General features: G+C 46.0%; 1 protein-coding gene across 4 annotated transcripts in view; it reads right to left on the minus strand.

Moving 5' to 3' along the window:
* Positions 1 to 3,299: 3,299 nt before the first annotated feature.
* Positions 3,300 to 22,911, minus strand: part of MCC (MCC regulator of WNT signaling pathway) — a 341,462-nt gene continuing 321,850 nt past the window's right edge. For all 4 annotated transcript variants that reach the window (XM_050945632.1, XM_050945631.1, XM_050945634.1 and 1 more), the window contains 2 exons: positions 11,437 to 11,559; positions 3,300 to 3,791 (listed from right to left, as the gene is read on the minus strand). In XM_050945632.1, coding sequence (XP_050801589.1) covers positions 3,611 to 3,791; positions 11,437 to 11,559 — 304 coding nt within the window. In that variant the 3' untranslated portion in view covers positions 3,300 to 3,610. The remainder of the gene's footprint in view (positions 3,792 to 11,436; positions 11,560 to 22,911) is intronic.

Consider the following 22,911-nt stretch of genomic DNA (forward strand, 5'->3'; position numbering starts at 1 on the left):
CTTTGCTTAATGGAAGATACCATGGTGAGGAGGTCAGTATAAGAATGTGCAGAATAAGAGGGATCAAACACTGAACCCCTGTAGCAGGAATAAAAAGAAAAGTGACATGCTTTCTTCCCTCTCACAAATTACAAAGGAACCAGGAAATGTGAACCATGCCATTGTGTCCCTTTTGTAGCCCCTGAACCATATGCCTATAGGTTTGTTTTAATTTCAAAACATATAAGTAAGTCAGCTAAGCACTTCAGCCCTCGGTGCTTGTGTCAGGCCCTAGCAGTGGCTGCCTCCCGCACCAATACGTTTTTCCAGCATGGAGATTACTTTAGCTTACACAGAATTTTGTTAATGAACCATAAACAAGGAGGCTAACTGGTGATATGTAGTTAATCCAAACTGCTCCAGACAAAAGCTTTGGCTGCATATTTTAAATGGGTTAAGCAAATGATTGGGACATTTTAGTATAAGCAAGCAGCTGCAGCCTTTACTTATCCAAAACGCCTGCTAAAGCTTTGCCTGAGTAAGGGGACTAAATTTTTTGGACCTATTATCTAGCCACTTAATCTAGACTTAACCCTAAGGACTTGAACACTGCTACCTAATGTAGGGCTGATCTCAAGCAGGTAACGAAGTTGATGGTTTGAGAGTCCTTGAACCTGTGGGAACTGGCTTAGTGCATCTCTCACACTAAATAGGGTTGCACACATTCTTTCAGCACCAGCAAAGATTTCCCAATGATAAACAGGCATATCCTTTGATCCTACTTCCACTAAAGTCCCATGACAAAACTCACTTATTTTAGTGAGTGTGGTACTGGACCCAAAATACAGAAACTACTTTAAAACAAGGCAGAAAAAGCTGTGTTTAAGAAGGGTTCCTCCTTTCAAGCTCTTTTCAGCCAGCCATCATGGGAAATGGAACACAGGAAAAAAATTCCACAGTTGGGGACACTTGTGGGCAAAATATATATATATATATATATATATATATATATTTTTTTTTTTTTTTTTGCAGGGTCAATGTTAAAAAAATGTTTATCTTCAAACTACAGTTAGCTTTCCACTGCAGTGAAGGACAGTTCTAGCTTAGCAAAATAATTCTATGGACAAAGCTGCACTTAGACACTGGAAAATCAATATGAATATTGCTTGGATAATGGGGTTTGCAAAAATCTTCATTTGCAGTTCAGAGTGGGAGATTATACAGTTCTGTGGGTAAAGAGGATTGGCCCCACCCAAACTAAAAGGTGCTAGTGGTTGGTTTGGGCCTAATGTTTAAGCCTGACACAGATCCACCCTGAAAGGATCGAGCTGTTTTCTGACTTGACCCAGCACCCCTGCCGAGCTCTCCTCTTGCCTTGGGGTTTGTTCAGGGAGGGCTTCATGCACTGATCTTAACATCTGCTCCTCGCTGCTGCGCTGTGTGTACTGTGAGCACAAAGCCACTCCCAACCTAACTCCCTAAGGGTCTGCTTGCTTTCCCACCTGACCCAGACCCAACACATGTAGTTGGGTCCCTGTGGTTGCAAGTCAGGTAGCAGGGCTCTACTAGGTGGCCCTTCATTTGCAAGTAATGCTGTCTCTCTCATTTATGCTGGTGTAGCCAGGAGGCTAGGTTTGGCATGGTTGCAGCTTATGTTGTCTCAGATTTGCTACTCAACCTTCACTGCTTTTAAGGAAAGAGAACAGCAGTTGCCAAAGGAAAGCATTGGAAACCAACATTAAGAACCATTGAAGTTTATATCTCACCTAAGGCTGTTTTTAACTTGCTCCCTAAAAACCTGAAAGCAAATCCCCTCATTATGCCTGCTTAACATCTAGAAGCAGCAAAGCATGATACCAACTAGGAAGGCCAAAGGCTTAGTCTAGGCAAGCGTTACTCAGCATAGAGAACCATAGTCACAGCTCTTTGGAAATACTTTAAAAGCTAAAGAAGCCTTTAGAGAGAAATTCACATCACTTTAAACATGTCTAGGAAACTCAAGACAAAACAGAAAAAAACCAACAAATTCCTGTGTGACAGATGGGAATGACAGCAGACTTTTGAAAATCCATTTGCCAAGGAAAGCACCTCAGTCTTGACCAATACTAAACATATCAGCACTGTAGTAATAACAAAGTTAACTGACTCCAGGTTGATACACTATTAAACTGATGAGGGTGGGTTGTTTTATTTTAAGTGCTCAGACAATCTCAGAGACAGTGAGAAAACAAAAGTCCTGTGAACAAGGCCCAAGAGAGCTGGGATGAGTGCCATGCCTGAGACTACACCTTCTGCTTCCTAGAGGTGGCAACCTGATCTCTCTGATTCACTCAGCCTCTACTAAAAACACCAGACCCATTCAGTCTTACCATGTGCTAGCTAGTATGACATAAGAAACAGACTGGCTTGAACAGAGTCCACACAGTATAACAGTAACTTACTAAAAAATAGCCTATAAATGTAATTTTACAACAGCCATCAGAAGGCTGTGTTCATATAACTTCTACTCACTGTACTAAGAGCGAGCCAGCCATTTGCTCACTCATTTTGTGTGTGTGTCTATATGTATATGCACATTCATGTGCATTTATTTTAATTTTGAATAGGTACATTCCTTACAATGTATTGACCAAAAAGGAACTTATTTATATAAATAAGTGCAGAGAGGGTTTCTGCCTCTTGGTCACATGCAGGTGTAATGGAACATTATGCTGGTCTAATATTACTCTGCACCTGACAGAGGCTGCTTTGAGGAAAACCTTGTCTATAATGTATTTTAGAAAAATAAATCCAACTTTTTCTAAATTGACTGTCAGCACTACCATATAACATGAAGGACAAAAACTTCCTTGTAACTTCCTACCCAATCTTGACCCCTGCACTGTAAACAGAAAGCATGTGGCCACATACAGCCTGTAAGGGCATAAGAAATAAAACAGCATTGTAGACTTGCAGCAAGAGCTTTCTAGTTGCTGTGTTCAGGAATGCTGCCTGGGTAAAATGCCTCTGAATTAGCAGGAGTTATCCTACATCTGCTGGATTGTGTGTCGAGAACTGCAAGTTTGGTGCAGAGGTCAAACCAGGCTGTCATCTTGCACACCTCCCCTCACCAAACATGTACATACAATAGATGTAACAGCAAATCTTACTGCAAGATTTCAGGACAAAGAGAACATGGGGGCTGGGAGATTATCAAACTGGCTTAGTCTGTGTCCAAACAAACATACAAAAGCATCTGAATAAGTGCTATTTTGGCATTGTTTTAGTAGTAAATTAAAAGCAAGGGAATGCATCAAGATTAAAATGAAAAAAGTGTGGAGGGACTGCCACCCACTAGGATTTGAGGATGGGCGATAATCCTGCATGTGTGTGCATATAGACAATCACATATACTGTGAATGTAACCTTGGTATGACCAGAAACTTTACCTTCAGACACTGTCCGTTTCAAGCAGTGATCAATAAACAATCCTTTGCCAAAATAGTCTCCCCATTCCTCCTGGCTTGACTTGACAAAGCCACAAGACTGATCTATGCCTGTTATGTTTCAAATCCTTAATAGTGTTCACTACCTAAAATCAGTAAAGGAAAAAAAAACTGGTTTTTAATGGCACTAATTGTCATCATTTATTTTAAAGCGAAGTTTCATTGGTGTGAGGTCTTGAGTTCTCCTCCTCCAGCAATGCTATTCTTTGTTTGAGCATCCTCACTTGAGTCTCATGTCTCTCAACCATGGCCATCATTTGAGACTCCAGTTTCTTCAGTTTGTTTTGATGCTTCTTCTTTGCTTTTTCATAAGCTGCCACAAGGTTACTGTTAGAAACAGACAGCAATACAAGATCATTCAACAAAGCTAGCTCAAGTTAAGCACCTAGTAACAGACACTGAAAACCAGTGGCCACTTTTGAAAATTTGACAAAGGGATTCCACCCTGTAAATTTAATATAAAACTTTGAACATGTTTTTTCAAGGTTTACAAAATGATTCTCTCACAAGCCAAGACCTTGTTTATAAAAACTCTCAGCCATAGGAGAACTAATGTTCCTCCCAGGAAATAAAAAAATATCAAATGGAAGCCCGAGAGGCACAAATGACAAATCAGGGAGAACAGGGTCTAATTAGTGAATGAAAATATCTACGTCAGAATAACTGTTGGTGTTTTATTAATGCCTGTGGCATTAAAGCAACGTATCTAATCGTGATGCATCACTATGTGCTTGCTGCACTAGTGCGCTATGCAGTTCCAGGTTATGATATGATGTCTGAGGATTGCGGGCCCAATTGTTTGAGGTGCTGAGCACCCGCATCTCCTTGGTGTGAGTATGAGTAGAGGCTGCTCAGCATATCACCTAGGCCTGGACCCTCGGTGTGTATCACAAAGTGTTTTGTTAAGGGGACACTGTCAGGTAGGTTTATGATCAAAATTTAGATATTGTAAATAAAAGAAAAAGATGTATGGAACATTAATGTTTTAATTAAATAATAATAATCACAAATAGTTCAATGGATGAGGTTTTTTACTGTTTTTGTCCCCTGCCAAGCCTTTCCCAAAAGTGTGGGGAATCAACAAAGGTATGTTAGTGCCTCAGAAAAGACGGTTACTCACCTTTGGAACTGTTGTTCTTCGAGATGTGTTGCTCATATCCATTCCAGTTAGGTGTGTGCGCCACGCGTGCACATTCGTCGGAAAACTTTTACCCTAGCAACTCAGTGGGCCGGCAGGTCGCCCCCTAGAGTGGCACCGTCATGGTGCTCGATATATACCCCTGCCGGCCCACCCGCTCCTCAGTTCCTTCTTGCCGGCTACTCCGACAGTGGGGAAGGAGGGCGGGTGTGGAATGGATATGAGCAACACATCTCGAAGAACAACAGTTACAAAGGTGAGTAACCGTCTTTTCTTCTTCGAGTGATTGCTCATATCCATTCCAGTTAGGTGAATCCCAAGCCTTACGTAGGCGGTGGGGTCGGAGTGAAATGTGGCAGAATGAAAACTGCTGAGCCAGAGGCTACAGCATCTCTTGACTGTTGAACCAGGGCATACTGCGAAGCAAAGGTATGGACCGAGGACCAATGGAGCTGCGCGACAGATCTCGTGGGTAGGAACACGAGCCAGCAAGGCGGCAGATGAAGCCTGAGCCCTGGTAGAATGCACGGTGATGTGGCTTGGGGAAATATAAGCCAAATCATAACAAGTGCGGATGTACGCCATCACCCAAGATGAGATCCTCTGAGAGGAAAACAAGCAAGCCTTCCCTTTGGTCTGCTACCGTGACAGAGATGGGGCACCTTACGAAATGGTTCTGTCAGCGCAATATAAATGCGAGCACTCTACAGATGTCCAGGGAGTGCAATTGTTGCGCCCATTGCGTTGAGCTGTGGGTAACATGAAAGGCCGAAACCACCTTAGGGAGGAAAGCCGGGTGTGGTCATAACTGCACCTTGTCTTTGTGAAACCTAGTGTACGGCGGAACCACCGTAAGAGCTCTGAGCTCGGAGACTCGTCTGGCCGATGTAACAGCTACGAGGAAAGTTGTCGTCCAAGACAGGTATAGCAGAGGGCCAGTCGTGAACGGCTCGAATGGGGGAGACATAAGTCTGGTTAAAACTAGGTTGAGGTCCCAGGTTGGGGCTGGGCGGCGCACCCGAGGGTGCAAGCGCTCCAAGCCCTTGAGGGACCTCGAAACCATACAGTGTGAGAACACGGAACGTCCACCTTAGCCTGGCTGGAAGGTAGAGATGGCTGCCAAGTGTACCCTCAGCGATGATACCGCCAGGTCCTGCTGCTGAAGGCCAGAGGCAGGCCAAATAGAGGGGATCGAGACCTCAGTAGAAGCAAGATCGAGCATATTGCACCTGTAGAAGAAATGCTTCCACTCGGCCAGGTACGTTGACCAGGTGGAAGGCTTCGTGCCACCCCAGCTCAGTTACGCAGCAGCCACACCGTGAGGTGAAGAGGCTGCAGGTCCGGGTGACGAAGCCTGTCGTGGCCCTGAGTGATGAGGTCTGGGTCGGGTGGCAGGGTAATTGGGTTGGTTATTGACAGGCCGAGCAACGTGGTATATCAGCGCCGCCTGGACCACGCTGGAGTGATCATGATGATGCGCGCTCTGCCCCTGCGGAGTTTGAGTAGGACCTAATGAACCAGTGGGAACAGTGGGAAGGCATAAAGGAGTTGGCCTTTCCACGGCATCAGGAATGCGTCCAAGATCGATCCCGAGGATAGACCTTGGAAGGAGCAGAACATCTGGCATTTTCTGCTCTCGCAGAACAGCAATGAGCGAACAGGTCTATGTGAGGAAAAATCTCCACTTCTGGAAAGCAGAACGCCTCACATGGGGCAGAGTGACCACTCGTAAGACAGGAAAGACCTGCTGAGTCAAAGCGCCAAGGCGTTCCGAACGCCTGGGAGAAAGGACGTCACCAGCTCCATCGAGTGGGCCATGCAAAAGTCCCAGAAATGGATGGCCTCCTGACAAAAGGGGGGAGGACCATGTCCCTCCCTGGTTATTTATGAAGCATATGGCCGTTGTGTTGGCTGTAAACACCGAGATACCACGGCCTCGCAGCTGCCGCTGGAACCCCTGGCACGCCAGGCGGACTACTCTCATTTTTGGGGCATTGATGTGGAATGCCAGCTCCCGAGAAGACCAAAGGCCTTAAGCTCGGAGGTGACCATGAGCACTCGAGCAGAGAGATGATGCGTCCGTCGTCAGGGGCAGTGAGGGCTGGGGCGGATGGAACCGCATCCCTGCCCACACCAGGGAGGGAGTTAGCCACCACTCTAGGGAGCCTAAGGTGCTCGAGGGAATGGTGACTACCATGACCATTGGCTCCCTGTCCGGGCGGTATGCCGAGGTGAGCCGGACTTGGAGAGGACGGAGGCGGAGCTTGGCGTGTTTGGTTACAAACTTGCGGGCAGCCATGGACCCAGGAGACTGAGACAAGTGCGAGCCGAGGTCGTTGGGAAAGTCTGCAGACCTCAGATGATTGTTGCCATCGCCTAAAACCGCAGCTGTGATAAGCAGGCTCCGGCTAGGTCGGAGACCAGGATAGCCCCTAGGAAGTCCAACCTCTGCGTGGGAACCAGAGTGGATTGCTCTATAGTAATCATCAGGCCTAGACCTGTGAATAAGACCGTGACGATGCCCACGTGCTGAGTGGTTTGTGTCTCGGAGTCTCCTCGGATAAGCGAATCGTCCAGATATGGAAAAACGCATATCCGACATCAGCGAAGGTAGGCGGCGACTATGGCCATATACTTGGTCAATACCTGTGGGGCTGCAGAAAGGCCAAACAGGACCGTAAACCAGAAGTACTGACGGTTGGCTAGAAAGCGGAGGTATCTCCTGTGCGGAGGGAAGATGGCGTTGTGAAAGTACGCGTCCTTCATATAGAGGGCGGCATAGCAGTCCCCAGGAGGCAAGGATGGGGATAATGGTTCCCAGGGATACCATGCGGAACTTCAACCTTATCCTAAACTGGTTGAGTCCGCGCAGGACTAGGAAGGTCTGAGACCTCCGTTCGAGTGGGGGACTAGGACATAACAGGAGTAAACTCCCTTGCCCCTTTCGTCCGTCGGCGTCTGCACCTCTTGTACGAGGAATTGCTCGTGAGAGGGGTCCCTGAAGGGGGACAGGGTTGGAACAAATTAGAGGTGGTACCCATGCTCCACCGTGCGCAGGACCCAGCGATCTGAAATTAACTGGGGCCATGCCAGGAGAAAGCGGGATTGGGATCCCGGCCTGTGACTGGTACACCGCCCTCAGGCGCACCTTGGAAGGTTCGTCTTTGGTCCCAGTGGTAATTGCGAGGGACCTTGACCTTGGCTCTTTAGGGGTCCTGACGTTTGTCTGCGACCACCGTGGCCTCGCCGTTTGCCAAAGTCCTGTCTCTGGCTAGGCACAGAGTATGGCGTCTGGGGACAGAAAGGCCTGCGTTTGGTCTCTGGCATATGCATGCTGAGAGAGCGCATTAGGACCCTATTGTCCATCAGGCTTTGCAGCCTGGGGCTGTCTTTGCCGCGAAGAGGCCTTTACCAACAAAGGGTAAGTCCTGAATGGCATACTGCAGCTCCGGCGGAGGTTTGAAACCTGAAGCCATGAGATGCACCTCATGGCGACACCAAAGGCCAGAGTCCTGGCTGCTGAGTCTGCTGCGTCCAACGAGGCCTGGAGGGACGCTCTGGGTACCTTTTTCCCCCGTCCTCCAAGACGGCAGCAAACTCTTGGCGGGAGTTTTGAGGGAGAAACTCCATAAACTAAATTACCTTCACCCAGGTGCTATAATTATAGCAGCTAAGCAAGGCTTGTTGCTTTGCTACCCAGAGCTGCAGGGCCTCTGCAGAGTACACCTGGCGGCCAAGTAGGTTCATTCGCCAAGCCTCCTTCGGTTTCGGGGCTGGTGCCCGCTGGCCATGCCAATACCTCTCCTTAACAGACTGAAAGACTAGTGAGCAGAGAGAAGAGCGGACAGACGAGTAGTCGTACCCCTTAGAGGGCACCATACCGGGTCCTCTACCTCTGGGACCTCCTCCACCTCAGGTTGTCGGGGTGCGTATCAGAATCGTGGTCCTGAGCATAAGATCTGCTCATGTGGGATGACACGGATGCGTGTCTGGATGGCCATGGAGGTACTAAAAAAAAAGGCATGGGCAGAGTCTCTGACTCCATCGGACCTTGCCCAACTCAGCACCGGGGACCAGCACCGGGAGGCGTACCGGTACCTGGAACGAGATCCAGACCTGCAAGCAGAACGGTGCCGGGAGGTCGACCGAGATCTCGAGGCTCGGGGAGAGGTTACGGGAGTCACGGTACCTGTCGCGGTGCCGGGAGTCGGAACGGTGCCGATAGTAGCGGGTCGGCGAACGGGATACTGACCGGTGCGGTGAGTGCGACCAGTACCGATGAGGAAAACAGCACCGGGACTGCAAGTGGTGTTGGGTGTGCCAACGGGACCTGGAGCGTCTGCGGGACCGTGATCATGAACGGTGCCGCTCTGCTGTGCCGACAGAGGACGGTCATATGAAGGGAGGCTTGGCAAGAGACTGTATTACCCGCACCGGCGGTGCCGGGGTCAGGCAGCATCGACTCTGTCATGGCAATGAGATCCCTCGCCGTTGGTAATGTCTCCGGCGTGGAGGGAACAGCAGGCTTAACCACAGTGCATACTGGGGAGCTGTCAGGCACCGGATTCGACAGCCCTTGTGGGACCGGGATCGACGGTACCAACGTCGTCGGTGCCTCAGCAGGTTTCGGTGCCGGGCGATCCGACTTAGACGAGCTCTCTGGCTGCGGTGCAGTTGGCACGGAAGCAGCAGGAGCAGTAAGCTCAACCACGATGCGTGCCGGGGAGCCATCAGGCACCGGATTCGACAGCCCTTGTGGGACCGGGATCGACAGTGCCGACGTCGTCGGTGCCTCAGCAGGTGTCGGTGCCGGGCGATCCAACTTAGACGAGCTCTCCGGCTGTGGTGCCGTTGGCACAGAAGCAGCGGGAGCAGTAAGCTCTACCACGGCGCGTGCCGGGGAGCTGTCAGGCACTGGATTCAATGGCCCTGGGGGACTGGAATCGACGGTGCCGATGTCATCGGTGCCTCTGCAGGTGTCGGTGCCGGGCAATCCGACTTAGACGAGCTCTCTGGCTGCGATGCAGGTGGCATGGAAGCAGCAGGAGCAGGGGGCTCAACCACGGCGCGTGCCGGGGAGCCGTCAGGCACCAGCAGGAATTGTAGGCTCTCTCGATCTCGGAGGAAGGGAGCGGTGCCGAGTCGACTTCGGTGCCGGCGACGGCCGGTGCCGAAAGGCCTTGGCAGTACCGGCGGGGTCCGGTGCCGAGGAGGCGCTTCTGCCAGCCGCTTGATCATCGCTCGGTGCCAAAGGTGGAGGGGTAAGTGAAAGTCCCGCTCCTTTTTGTTCTCGGCTTAAAAGCCTTGCAAATGGGGCACTTAGCTGTCAAGTGTGATTCCCTGAGGCACTTCAAACAGGAGTTGTGTGGATCTCCCTTCTGCATTGGCTTCTGGCAGGCCGAGCCCATTTTAAAACCCGGTAAGCCGTGCATGGGCTCCGGCACCGGGTGCAGGGAAGGGGCTACTTCCTGAACCCCGCTAACTATTACTAAACTAACTATGTTAGCAAAGAAAAAACGTATAACTATACAAATATATATATAAAAGGATTATAACTGCATAACTATATACGAGAACTACGAGTAGCTAGGGAAGTGGAGGTCAGCTAAGCCGCGCTCCACTGTTCCAACGACCGACACGGGCGGTAAGAAGGAACTGAGGAGCGGGTGGGCCGGCAGGGGTATATATCGAGCACCATGACGGCGCCACTCTAGGGGGCGACCTGCCGGCCCACTGAGTTGCTAGGGTAAAAGTTTTCCGACGAATGTGCACGCACGGCGCACACACCTAACTGGAATGGATATGAGCAATCACTCGAAGAACTAGAAGTTGACACTGACACTGACATGTCTAGTCTCTCCACAGTGAATGAAGTACAAAAAGGAATGAAAGTATACTATATGTTTAATGCCACATTATTTATGAGAAGGAAGGTGAGTTCTGGAGCAGGGAGGAAGGTCTGGTGGATAGGGAACGGGACAGGGACTTATGAAACCACTGTTCAAATCCTACCACAGGCATGAACCTGGGCAATTCATTTAATCTCTGTGCTTCAGTTCTGCACCTATAAAATGAGGATAAATAATATTTCCCTGTAAGGTAATGCACTGATGAGTGTGAGGTGATCAGGTATTATAATGATGAGGGCCATACAAGTACCTAGATAGAGCATGAGAGTGTCCCTTTGAAGTCCAACAATGTATTACATTTAGTTGCCAAATGCCCTCTCTTCAACCTCCCCTTTCACTCAGTAGGAGACACCAAACGGGTGCTGGTTGAAGATCAAGTCTTAACCACCACCTCAATGGCCAAGACTTTCTCTAACACACAAAGTATGGCTCATGAGTGACAAATTACATGGTGAATGGTTGACCAACAACAATTGTAACCCCTCAGTCCATCAAAGCCTATTGATGGGAGCACAGTCTGTATCACTGTCAGTGCTACACTTTAAAGTACTGAGTGGGACTATGGAAGGAAACTTGATAATAAGAGAATCTGAAAGGATAAGAAGAGATGCATGAGCCCGGCCAGGGAGGAGGTGAATGAAAACAGCAATTATTCACAAACATTAAACTGAGAACTGTTTTATAATGGATGCTATTTTTAACCACAATAGAATCGCCCGCCCCCCCCCCCCCCCCGCCCACCGGTTATGGAGCACTCAGTGACAAGGATTAGTCTCTTTCCCCAACTCTAATCTTGTATTCTTCAAGACTCTACTGCAAGCAGCTGAGGATGTAGGAACTACTCATTAGGGAAAGAAGAGGATTACAGTGCACTACTAGAATGCAGAAGTCAATGTGTGCATCCATTCACTAGAAGATCTTTTACCTGTTTGCCCTTTTCAGGTCATTAACAAACTCTGCAGACTGCTGATGTCTGATTTCGCTGCTCTTCGTGAGTCTCTCTAAGGCACTCACTAACTCTTGCACTCTCCCTTTCAGTTTCTTCTCTCTGCACCAGGACACAAGGAGTGGGGAAATCAGTTATCCATATAAATTGGACTTGCAAGAGTATAGAATGCATTCAACAAAGTTCCTTCTGTTAGATTTAAAGGAGGAAAACTTTTTTTATACTACTTTGATAGTGCAGGATTTAGTTTTATGAGGTTAAACTTTTGTTAAATTGATTTTTTTTTAAATAAAACAGTAACAATTCGCATATTAGAAATGTAGGATAAAAAGAAATATGGACAAACATTAAATCGTCACTGGGGATGGTCTTGTCCACACTACATCTCTCTCACATAAGCGCAGAATGTGCAATATCCATAGTTAGGAAAAGAGATGCATGGAAGAATGTTCTATATATTTAAGATCAGGGCCGGTTTTATGAACGGTGGGGCCCGATCTGAATATCAGACAGCGGTCCGCGGCTTTGGTGGCACTTCGGCAGTGGGGGATCTGCTCCAGGTCTTCTGCAGCACAGAAAGACTCCCCGCCGCCAAAGCCTCAGAGTGGACCCCCACCCACCGCCGGGTGAGTAAAAAAAATAAATACAAAAGCGCAGGGCCCGATTCCGGGGAATCGGCTTATAGCCAGCCCTTTTTAAGATGGCAACTCAGTAAACAATATAAAGATAAGTTAAAACCTAAAGTTAATATATATAAAAAATTAAATACATGGCAGACCCAGGATAACTAGGTAATTTGCTAATTAAACATTATTTGTTTTTATTTAAAAATTCTCTTTATTAGAAAAAACTGCAGGAAGACTCAGTACATAAAAGAGGGAGACCTCACTAGCATCCAAAATAACAACCAGAGTCACATACTGCAGGGAAAGAAAGGAGGGTCTCATTGTTACGGAAATTAAATGCTGCCATAGAGTACTGAATTCCAGCCTTCACCTCTGCCTATGTTCCTATGTGATGCTGGGCAAGTCACTGAAACCAAACGATTCATAAGTGGTCAGTAGTTGTGTGTTTGTCATTTTCTAGGTGCTCAACTTGATTGCCAGAATCTGATTTATAGAGGTGATGAGCAATCTCAGGCCTGGTCTACACTACGCATTTAAACCGAATTTAGCAGCGTTAAACCGATTTAACCCTGCACCCGTCCACACACAGGCCCTTTAAACCGGTTTCTGTACTCCTCCACGACGAGAGGAGCAGCGCTGAAATTGGTATTACCATGTCAGATTAGAGTTAGTGTGGCCGCAAATCAACGGTATTGGCCTCCGGGTGGTATCCCACAGTGCACCATTGTGACCGCTCTGGAAAGCAATCTGAACTCGGATGCACTGGCCAGGTAAACAGGAAAAGCCTTGCGAACTTTTGAATTTCATTTCCTGTTTGCCCAGTGTGGAGCTCTGATCAGCACGGGTGGCCATGCAGTCCCAAATCCAAAAAGAGCTCCAGCGTGGACCGTATGGGAAATACTGGATCTGATCGCTGTATGGGGAGACAAATCTGTTCTATCAGAGCTCCGTTACAGAAGACGAAATGCCAAAGCATTTGAAAAAATCTCCAGGCTATGATAGACGGAGGGCACAGCAGGGACTCAACACAGTGCTGCATGACAAGCATGACGGAAAGCCAAAGAATCAAATGGACGCTCATGGAGGGAGGGAGGGGGGACTGAGGACTCCAGCTATCCCACAGTCCCCGCAGTCTCCGAAAAGCATTCGCATTCTTGCCTGAGCTCCCAGTGCCTGTAGGGTCAAAAACATTGTCTGGGGTGGTTCAGGATATAGCTTGTCAATTTACCCCGCCACTCCCCGTGAAAGAAAAGGGAAAAAAATAGTTTCTTGCCATTTTTCAGTGCCACCATATGTCTACTGCATGCTGCTGGTAGACATGGTGCTGCGGCGCTGAACAGCAGCATCCCCTCCCCTTCCTTTCCTGATGGCAGATGGTACAAAATGGTGGAAAACCATCATCATCCCGTGAGTGCTCCTGGCTGGCCTTGGTGAGGTCGGCCGGGGGCGCTTGGGTAAAAATGGGAATGACTCCCTGTCATTCCTGGCAGACGGTACAAAATACTTGGTAACTGTCCTCATCATAGCAGCTGGAGCCTGAGCTCCATCAGCCCCCCACCATTTCGTGTCTAAAGAAAAGATCTGCACTCCCTGGACTATCATAGCAGTGGGAGGCTGCGCTCCTCTCCCCCTCATCCTTTACTGTCCTGCCTGGACTATCATAGCAGCTGGAGGCTGCCTCCCCCTCTTTTTATCTCACTAAAAAGTCAGTGTTTTTTATTCCTGCATTCTTTATTACTTCATCACACAAATGGGGGGACACTGCCACGGCAGCCCAGGAGGGGTGTGGGAGGAGGGAAGCAACTGGTGGGGTTGTTGCAGGGGCACTCCCTAGAATGGCATGCACTCATCATTTCTGTGGGATCTCTGCGGCTCTGACTCGGAGCGGCTGTGCTCTCTGGCTCTCTAGTAGACTTGCCCCATATTCTAGGCAGGACTGACTCTATTTTTAGACAAAACATAAAGAAGGGAATGACCCGGGGAGTCATTCCCATTTTTGTCCACGCGCCCCTGGCCGATCTCAGCGAGACCAGTCAGGAGCACCCATGACAGCAGCAGACGGTACAAAATGATTGATAACCGCCATCGCCAATTTCCAATTGCAAACGGTACAAAATGATTGATAACCGCCATCGCCAATTTCCAGTTGCAAACAATGTAAAATGACTGATAACCATCATCTCATCGCCAATTTACAATTGCAGACAGTGCAATAGGGATGGTTACCATCTCTGCTACCTTGCAAAGGCAAATGAATGCTGCTGTGTAGCACCGCAGTACCGCCTCTGTCAGCAGCATCCAGTACACATACGGTGACAGTGACAAGGCAAAACGGGCTCCATGGTTGCCATGCTATGACATCTGCCAGGGCAATCCAGGGGAAGAAGGGCGCGAAATGATTGTCTGCCGTTGCTTTCACGGAGGAAGGATTGAGTCACGACATTTACCCAGAATTACGCGCGACACTGTTTTTCCACTATCATGCATTGGGATCTCAACCCAGAATTCCAATGGGCGGGGGAGACTGTGGGAATTATGGAATAGCTACCCACAGTGCAATGCTCCAGAAATCGACGCTAGCCTCGGTACATGGACGCACACCATCGAATTAATGTGCTTAGTGTGGCCACGTGCACTTGACTTTATACAATCTGTTTTACAAAACCGGTTTATGTAAAATAGTAATAATCCTGTAGTGTAGACATACCCACAGCTGCAAATGAAGTGGGAGCTGTGCTTTGAACATATAAAGTGCTATTGAATGGAAAGTACTCTTAAAAATCAAGTGCTAGGTGCCTCAAGTTGGGCACCCAAAATTACTGGAAACTTCTGACCTTAAGCACTCTCTCTCCATTGGCAATATCATCAACTTACCACACAGGGGTGTTGTGAAGATAAAGCCATGGTTTTGAAGCACTCAGATACTATTGTGATGACTGCCACTGAAAAACCCACAAGGAAATGAATAACTGTGTCTTCAGAACAGCGTTTGAATAGCATTCAATAAATAAGACCCAGCGCTACACATCGAACAATGAGGACAAAACAAGATAGTGAATAGGTGCTCATTACATTCATTCTGTGCACTGAATGCAGCAGGGTCCTGTGGAAAAAATAGTATGTGGTCATGTAATTAGAGACTGCATAGTTCTAGCATTTCTTAACGTTTGAGTCCTTTGCAAACTTAATAATGTTCTTTTAACATATGTTTATTACACACACAAAGCTATCATGCTACCAATGAGACTATACAATTATCCACTGCAGTGACTTATAGAGGGAGCATGGGTATTTTTCAGCATAAAGTATCAAGAGCTGTTTGGAGCAGCTTCAGGATTGCATTTAGGTTCTTTGCTGCCAAGGGCATCTTTAATTTCTAGACGCAAGGTGCTGGAACCCTGAATTCATACAGTGCACAAATACTCAAAGGCATATTAGACAACCCACCCAAGGCTAGAGATTAGGTATGCCATCTGGTAAAGACACTGTAGTGAATGTGTAAAATTAAATCCCTTGTTAAAACTTTTGACTGTGGGCCTGCCTACCTCCTACCATGAAATCCGCTAAAATAGTCTCCATTTGCTGTAAATGTCCCTTTTTCAGTCCAAACTGATCAACTGTATTTTTTTTAATTGCACTGACATTTTGAGCTTTATTGTGAATTCCATTAACTTCACCCTACTTAGGTTCTTTCAGTTACTAAACTTTATTTACACATCTATTTTATTTGATTTACACTTCTCCCATTTCCCCTCTACTGGTACTGGTACATAGTTCCTAGGTCAGGGGCGCCATTTCAGAATTTGGTGGCTGGTGTGTGTGTGTGCAACTTTAACCGTGATTCCAAGGGCTACTTAGTCACCTGAAAACTCTAGGGTTTTTTTTGCAGATAACTTAGAAATTAGCTAATAGGAGCACTATATTTAATTCCTATGTAAAAAAAAGAGGATTTAATAAATTAGACCCACTCAGCTGTAATACTAACATATTCTCACATCTTATGTCAGGTCACTTAAGGAACACTGGTTAGGTTTAAAATGTTAATGTATATTCTTTGTTACTAACTCTTGAATACAACAATTGAAACAATTATAGAAAAATCTAGATTACTTTTATCACTTTTTTGCAGTTCTTCAAACTTGGACTAGATCATTTAACTTTGGAAACGTTCTACTAGGGCAACGCCCTATGAGTTTATACTGCACCTGCCTGGGACTCTTGAGGTGTGTTACCTCACTACAAACAGACTAGAAACTAATCTTAAACTGGAGTGAAACTGACACTTTCAAGTCACTTTTACAGTACTGCCAATCCCAAATGTTCAAAAATCATGAATCAGACTCAGCAAAAATCATGAGATTTGGCTTTAAAATCATGATATTATGTACAAATAACTGTTTTGGGGTTCTTTTAATTTGCCTTCTGCTTTTTGAGCCTTTAGGGTGTACTTGGATCACATTTTGAAGCTTTCTGCACAGCCACAAGGACTAGAAACTTCATTTTTCTTTAAGAATGAAGGCTGAATTCATCACATATCCACTCAACTCCAGGATCTGGGGCTTTAAGGAAAACAATCATCATGAGACTCATGACAAAAAATCATGAGACTTGGCAACACTGCTTTTACTTCTGTTTAAAGGCTAGTTACTTTCCAGAAGGTTCTTAAGCACAACACTACAGTGATTGAGTTGCAGTTCTCACAGGAGGATATTTAAAACCAAACACCAAGAAAATTCCATATTTTAAAGTTAAGAAAAAAAACAGACTTCTGAGCTATATCAGGACCACTGCAGGCAGGAAAGAAAAAGAAACAGGCAGAGGAGCTCTGGACAGCTCTTCCTTTAGAAAGAAAGTTGGAGGGTCAAATCTTCTAGTCTTTAACCAAGTAAAACTTCTATTGCCATCAGTACCTCCACTCACAGATATAAATATCACAGTGAACATGTGATAACATGTGCGGTCAATAACTACACACTCGAGGGGGGGAGGGATAGCTCAGCGGTTTGGAGCATTGGCCTGCTAAACCCAGGGTTGTGAGTTCAAGCCTTGAGGGGGTCATTTAAGGATTTAGGGACTGAGTTGGGGATTGGTCCTGCTTTGAGCAGGGGGTTGGACTAGATGACCTCCTGAGGTCCCTTCCAACCCTGATATTCTATGATATACTTAAATATCTGAGCCATCTTATCCAGAGTTACACATCTTATATGCATTGGCTCAGGGACTGGATTTTCTGGCATATTCTGAACAATGCTGAGCAAACAGATGGTGCCCAGTGAATAATGACAATAATCATTGACTTTATAAGGACGCTGTGGATACAGTTTTTGTTCTTCATTCTGGAATTTGCCTGAATACAGTTGAAACCCTAAGAATTTGAGGCATTATCACATCTGATACTTATATGACACTTTCATTCCTCCTTTTTCTCAAACTCAGAACAAAAAATGACTGAACAAAATGGTTTTCAGTTAAAATGTAAAATTGCACTGCAGCCATTTTTGTACAACCCAGCATGGGGCAGAACCTGCAACCCCTTGGAAGTTAATTGGCCTCTTCTCATCTGACTCTCATTCTCCATCCTTATTAACCTCTGTGCTGCTTTTCATGCTGTCAACCGTGACATCCATCCTGGGACCATTTGCTGGAGTCTCAGAGAACGGGCTGCCTTGGTTTTGCTCCCATCTGTCAGTGTCCTCTTCTTTGCAGCATGCAGCAGAGAGAGAGGCTGGTCTGCTGGATAGGGAGCTAGCCCTGAGACACCTGGATTTTACACCCATGGATTTCCTGTCTCACCCAAGGCCAGTGCTTTAAGGACAGAATTTCAAAGGTTTTTAGGCACCCAAAGATGTAGCTAGATATCTAATGGGGTTTCCAGAACACCAAACCTTCCAAGTCCATTTGAAAATCTCACTAGGTGCCTAAATACCTTTGAAAATCTAGCCTTTAGTCTGTGTGTGCCTTAGTGCCCCATCTGTACAATCACAGAAGATTAGAGTTGGAAAAGACCTCAGGAGGTCATCTAGTCCCATCCCAGCCAGGGTTTTGTCAAGCCAGGCCTTAAAAACCTCCATGGATGGAGATTCCACCACCTCCCTAGGTAATTCATTCCAGCGCTTCACCACCCTCCTAGTGAAATAGTATTTCCTAATATCCAACTTAGACCTCCCCCACTGCAACTTGAGACCACTGCTTCTTGTTCTGCCATCTGCCACCATGGAGAACAGCTGAGCTCCATCCTCTTTGGAACCCCCTTCAATGCTGTTATCCCCTCAACTACCTGCTCTACCTCACCGAAGGGCTGGAAGGAGAAATAGGTTAGATTTGTGAGCCTCAGGTGATGAGACTACATAAGTACCACAGGTAGACTGGGAACTTCTCTATACATGGGTAGCCCTTGCCTAGGTTTGATCCCTTCTTTTCACCTACGCCCTCAAATCTCTCGCTTTTCTGAATGTAACCTAGGCTCAGTCCTTTGCTGTATTTTTTCTGAATCCCCTGTTCTCTCTGAAACAACCCCTCAACCTTTTCTCCCCGCCACTGAGGGATTCCTCTTTTACAGGCTAAACTTCCATACCCTTAATTTAATCACCAGCTCTTTCTTATCTTAATCACCCTGCCTCTGTTTGTAAACAAAATAACTCCCTGCCCCAGGGGCACATCTCCTCTACAGAACTTACATTTCACACTAATACTGTGCTGTAGTTAAGAGCTCCACCTGGGAGCTTGCATACCTCCTGTATGAAACTCAGGGAGGGGCTCCCGCCTTCCCCTGCTCCCCCTTGCCCCCCCCATTGGCACCCCGTTCTAGGTCCTTAACTGGAAATCCATGGTGTCCAATTTATGGCACCACTGATAACCTTAATTTATTGGTTTAATCAACAAACCCCAGTTCTTCATGACAAGTGTCTGCTGTTTATGCTAGAGGCATCATGATATGCAGTTTCTAACTTCTGAAGCCACAAGGGAAATCCATAAGTTATGGCTGAAAACAAGACAAAGTACTGATCCAAGCTCCACCTGTCCGAATGTGGTCATTGGGCAGTGGTTATTCAACTCTCAAGGTTGTTTGGTAGGGCTCCCCACACAAGGTAATTCTGATTTTAAACCAGAGAATTTTTTGTTTACTGTGTTAGCCAAAGAAAATATTCCATAATTTGTGTATATAGGAAACATACAAACAAATTAACGCTCTGTGTGCTTTTACCCCATTGGACAAATGATGTAAGTCCCTGTAGTTGTAATAGTGTATCCACCATACCAAATGTACACTCGACCTCCTACAATGGCACTTTCTCAGTTTCTCTTACACAGCTGTAAAATACAGAAGAGCTTGAATTCTAACCCTGCAGTAATATCAAAGTACAGTTCGCTGAAGGTCACTGTAAAATATCACTTTACTCAACAGATCTACGCCTTGTGTATACTGAGTAACATATCCCTATTACAGTGCCTAAAATAAATGCATAGGAGCCAACACAACAAAGTGTGAGAGAACTGGATTCTAGTTCATCTTGTCCATCATTAACAAATCTGTTTACTAAATTTCAATTAGAAAGCTAATCAGTAACACATGTACAAATCTACTGAGCACTACAGGGGTTGTACAGGTGTCACTTATGGCAGAATCTCACTGTAATGAGGTTGCACAGGTGCTTAACTTGTAGACAGTGGTCACTAAAACAGGCGTGAAGGCATGATTTGGCCAGCAGAACTGCTGAGAAGTACCCAGCTTGACTTTCTGAGCCTAGCCTGGGGTTTGCAAGGCTCACAGTTAGGAAACAAGCATATTTTTAATTGTAAACTGAACACTTTGATACATAATCACTGAGAATTGTCAAAGAATAGCATTTCTCTAGAGACCCTGTCCAGTCTAGATCTGCACTTTAATAGAGTTGAGGGATGATGCACCTTAAAGACCATTTGACACCAACTTCTCACACTACAGTGTGTGAAACCTTTTGAATTCCTCTGAGACTATGCTGAGATTTTCTGTAATTGCCTCTTAACCAGACCACAGTTCCAGTGTTGGCCTGAAAGTGGCAGCATTTTATAACCACAGGAAGAGCCGTTTAACTTGTTAGTTTAAGAAATTTAAAATCCATCTTCAGCAACAGAAGGCTTTTGCCGAAACAAGTCAGGGAGAAACTGAATGGTAGCTGCTTATGCCAATGTATTGTCAAGGATATACTGGTTAGGTTAGAATGAGAGGGTGGGAAGAATCTTTGTTAAGAAAAGTCTTAAAAATGCTTTGCTGTACAGACTCATGCATATTCTTAAGTTTCTAGGGCGGTGGGCCTTTTTTTGTTTTTGTTTTTTTTTGAGGAAGGGGTCAGGCAGGGGCCTAAGGACTATCACAAATCTCACCACTTTCAGCTCCCAAATGCAAGGTGCATTTCATTGCCCTTGCTTTAGCTAATAGAAACACACAGCAGTGTACAGATAATAGTTTACCTTACTTAAGCAAAACAACGTCCCCCCATTTCACCTTGTGGAGCGAATCAGAGATGAACGAACCAGACATTACAGAAATTAGTCACATTGCTTTAATGCACTTTTGACAGGTGCTCTGATACTACAATGTTAAGAGCCATTTAAGAACCTGAACAGAGTAGTGCAGAGATTGAGTGCCTGCCTGCATTGGAGAGGTGAGTGGTTGGGGACTTTGGGGGGGGTGGGGTGGGGGTGTGATATATTTAAGCTGGCCTGTGACACAGCATGAGTAGTAGGTGAGCTACAACGAACATATATAGAAAGTAAAAGGAGAAAGGAAAAAAAAATGCAGGCCCATTTAAAATCAAGAATCAGCCAGAAAATACTGCACTGAAACAAAGACCACACTGCAGCAACTTGCATAGTAAGGAATCCTGCAAGGCAGCAATTCATTTTAAGGTTGTCAACCTGTGACAAAGGCCTTAGGGAAGAAATGATGAAAAGCAGGTTTTTAAAAAAAGATTTCTAGGAGCTCTTCTTGCACTGTGAGCAAACAAGCAACTGACTTGCTTCTGTTATTACATAGTTTTGTCAATGAAGGAAGTTCTAAACCCATACACTCTATCGACTAGAGGTACATCTATACTACCCGCCGGATCAGCGGGCAGCGTTCGATGCATCCGGGGTCGATTTATCGTGTCTCGTCTGGACGTGATATATCGATCCGCTGATCAACGCCCGTACTCCACCTCTGCAGGAGGATTAAGCGGAGTCGACAGGGGAGCCGCACCAGTCGACTCACCGCCGTGAGGATGGCCAGGTAAGTCGAACTAAAATACTTCGACTTCAGCTACGCGAATAGCATAGCTGAAGTTGCGTATCTTAGTTTGAACCCCTCCCGCTAGTGTAGCCCAGGCCTAAATCTGTACCTCTACCTTTCCTTCCCCATTTCCCCCCTTTTCTGGGTTGTTACAGGGAGGCTGCCTGGGAGAGGAACTGAAACTGCACATCTCCTGCCTGACCTGTCCTCAGTACCTCCTAGATTGGTCAGATTCTTTTCAGGTGCCAGCCCTGAGCCTCCTGGGCATGCGGGAGCTTTCACAGTGTGTATCTGCACCCCCTACTCCTTCCACACTTACTGCCACTAGCAGCCTGCAATGTGGCTATGAAGTGAAACAAATCTCCTAATTTGCAGTGGCAGGATTCAGGCAGTTGTTTTCCTGAGAGAGTGCAGTTCGCTGAAAAGAGCATCAAACCATCTGCCCTTTGCAGGAATTCTAATGAAAGACACTGCAGCAATTTGATGGAATGAAATTTCATGAACCCCTACAAACCAATCCACAGGGATCCAACACTTCTGAATTCTGAGTACCTGCTATATACTTCTTATTACATTACATTGATTTCAATGAGCTTTCTACAGAAAAGTGCTACTCAGACATATGGACACTGAATCGGCAGCAAAAGCAAAGAGATATTCATCCAACATCTACTAATTTGTTTTGGAATTAGTGAAACTGAGATTTGTTTGCAGACTGGCTGAACACCCAAAACACATGAATTCAAGTTCTCTCCTCCAAGATGTTGTATTTTCCATTTTTACCAGTATGCCAGAGACTTCATCACAGCTGCAAATGCTGGTATATCAGCAGTCTCTCTATCCCTTTGTAAGATCTTGTGAAAATATTCTCTGTGCATTCAGAACTTCCTTAGTATCTACTGTTCCCCAATTAGCTAAGAGATCCCATTTTGGCATGTGAAAATCCTCCTAACATTTGTGCCCTTCCAGTCATTTGTTCTGTATTTTGTATCTGAGTGATAAGGAACTTGGGAGGTGCACTTTGTATTTCATTAATGCACTAAAAGGCTATATGCATTTATGGAATTCTGAGCAGGGCTTCACTTTCCTGATTGCTATTATAAATCAGCAGAATAAGAAGAATCAGCAAATGCAGGTTTAATAAAACAGAACACGTTAAAATAATTGTGCTATTTATAACACAGCATCCTTTCAGAATGAATCTATGACGGTGTCTGAATGTTTACATTTAAATGAGAGAGAGAATTAACTATTTTAAAAGGAACACTCAAATGTCTACACACCCTAAATTCAGTAGCTGTTTCAACCTTACAACTTGTTTTTGTTTAGCATTCTGAAGATCATCACCTTTGCTCTCACCTCCCACACCTTCCTTTTCCAATTGATCCTGCAGCAACAGAGAGTAGAGAAAACATAGCAGCAGCACATCACATCTTGTGTGAGATGCATGCAGAGAAAACTGGTGCATGTGTGCACGGACAGGAAATGAGCCTGTGATCAGAGATATGCCTGCAAGCAAATCACACAGGAGACTATGGTTCTGTTTCAATTAGTTAATAACTCCCTGCTGCAGTGAAC

This window comes from Gopherus flavomarginatus, chromosome 3, assembly GCF_025201925.1.
Source record: "Gopherus flavomarginatus isolate rGopFla2 chromosome 3, rGopFla2.mat.asm, whole genome shotgun sequence".
Classification (NCBI taxonomy): Eukaryota; Metazoa; Chordata; order Testudines; family Testudinidae; genus Gopherus; species Gopherus flavomarginatus.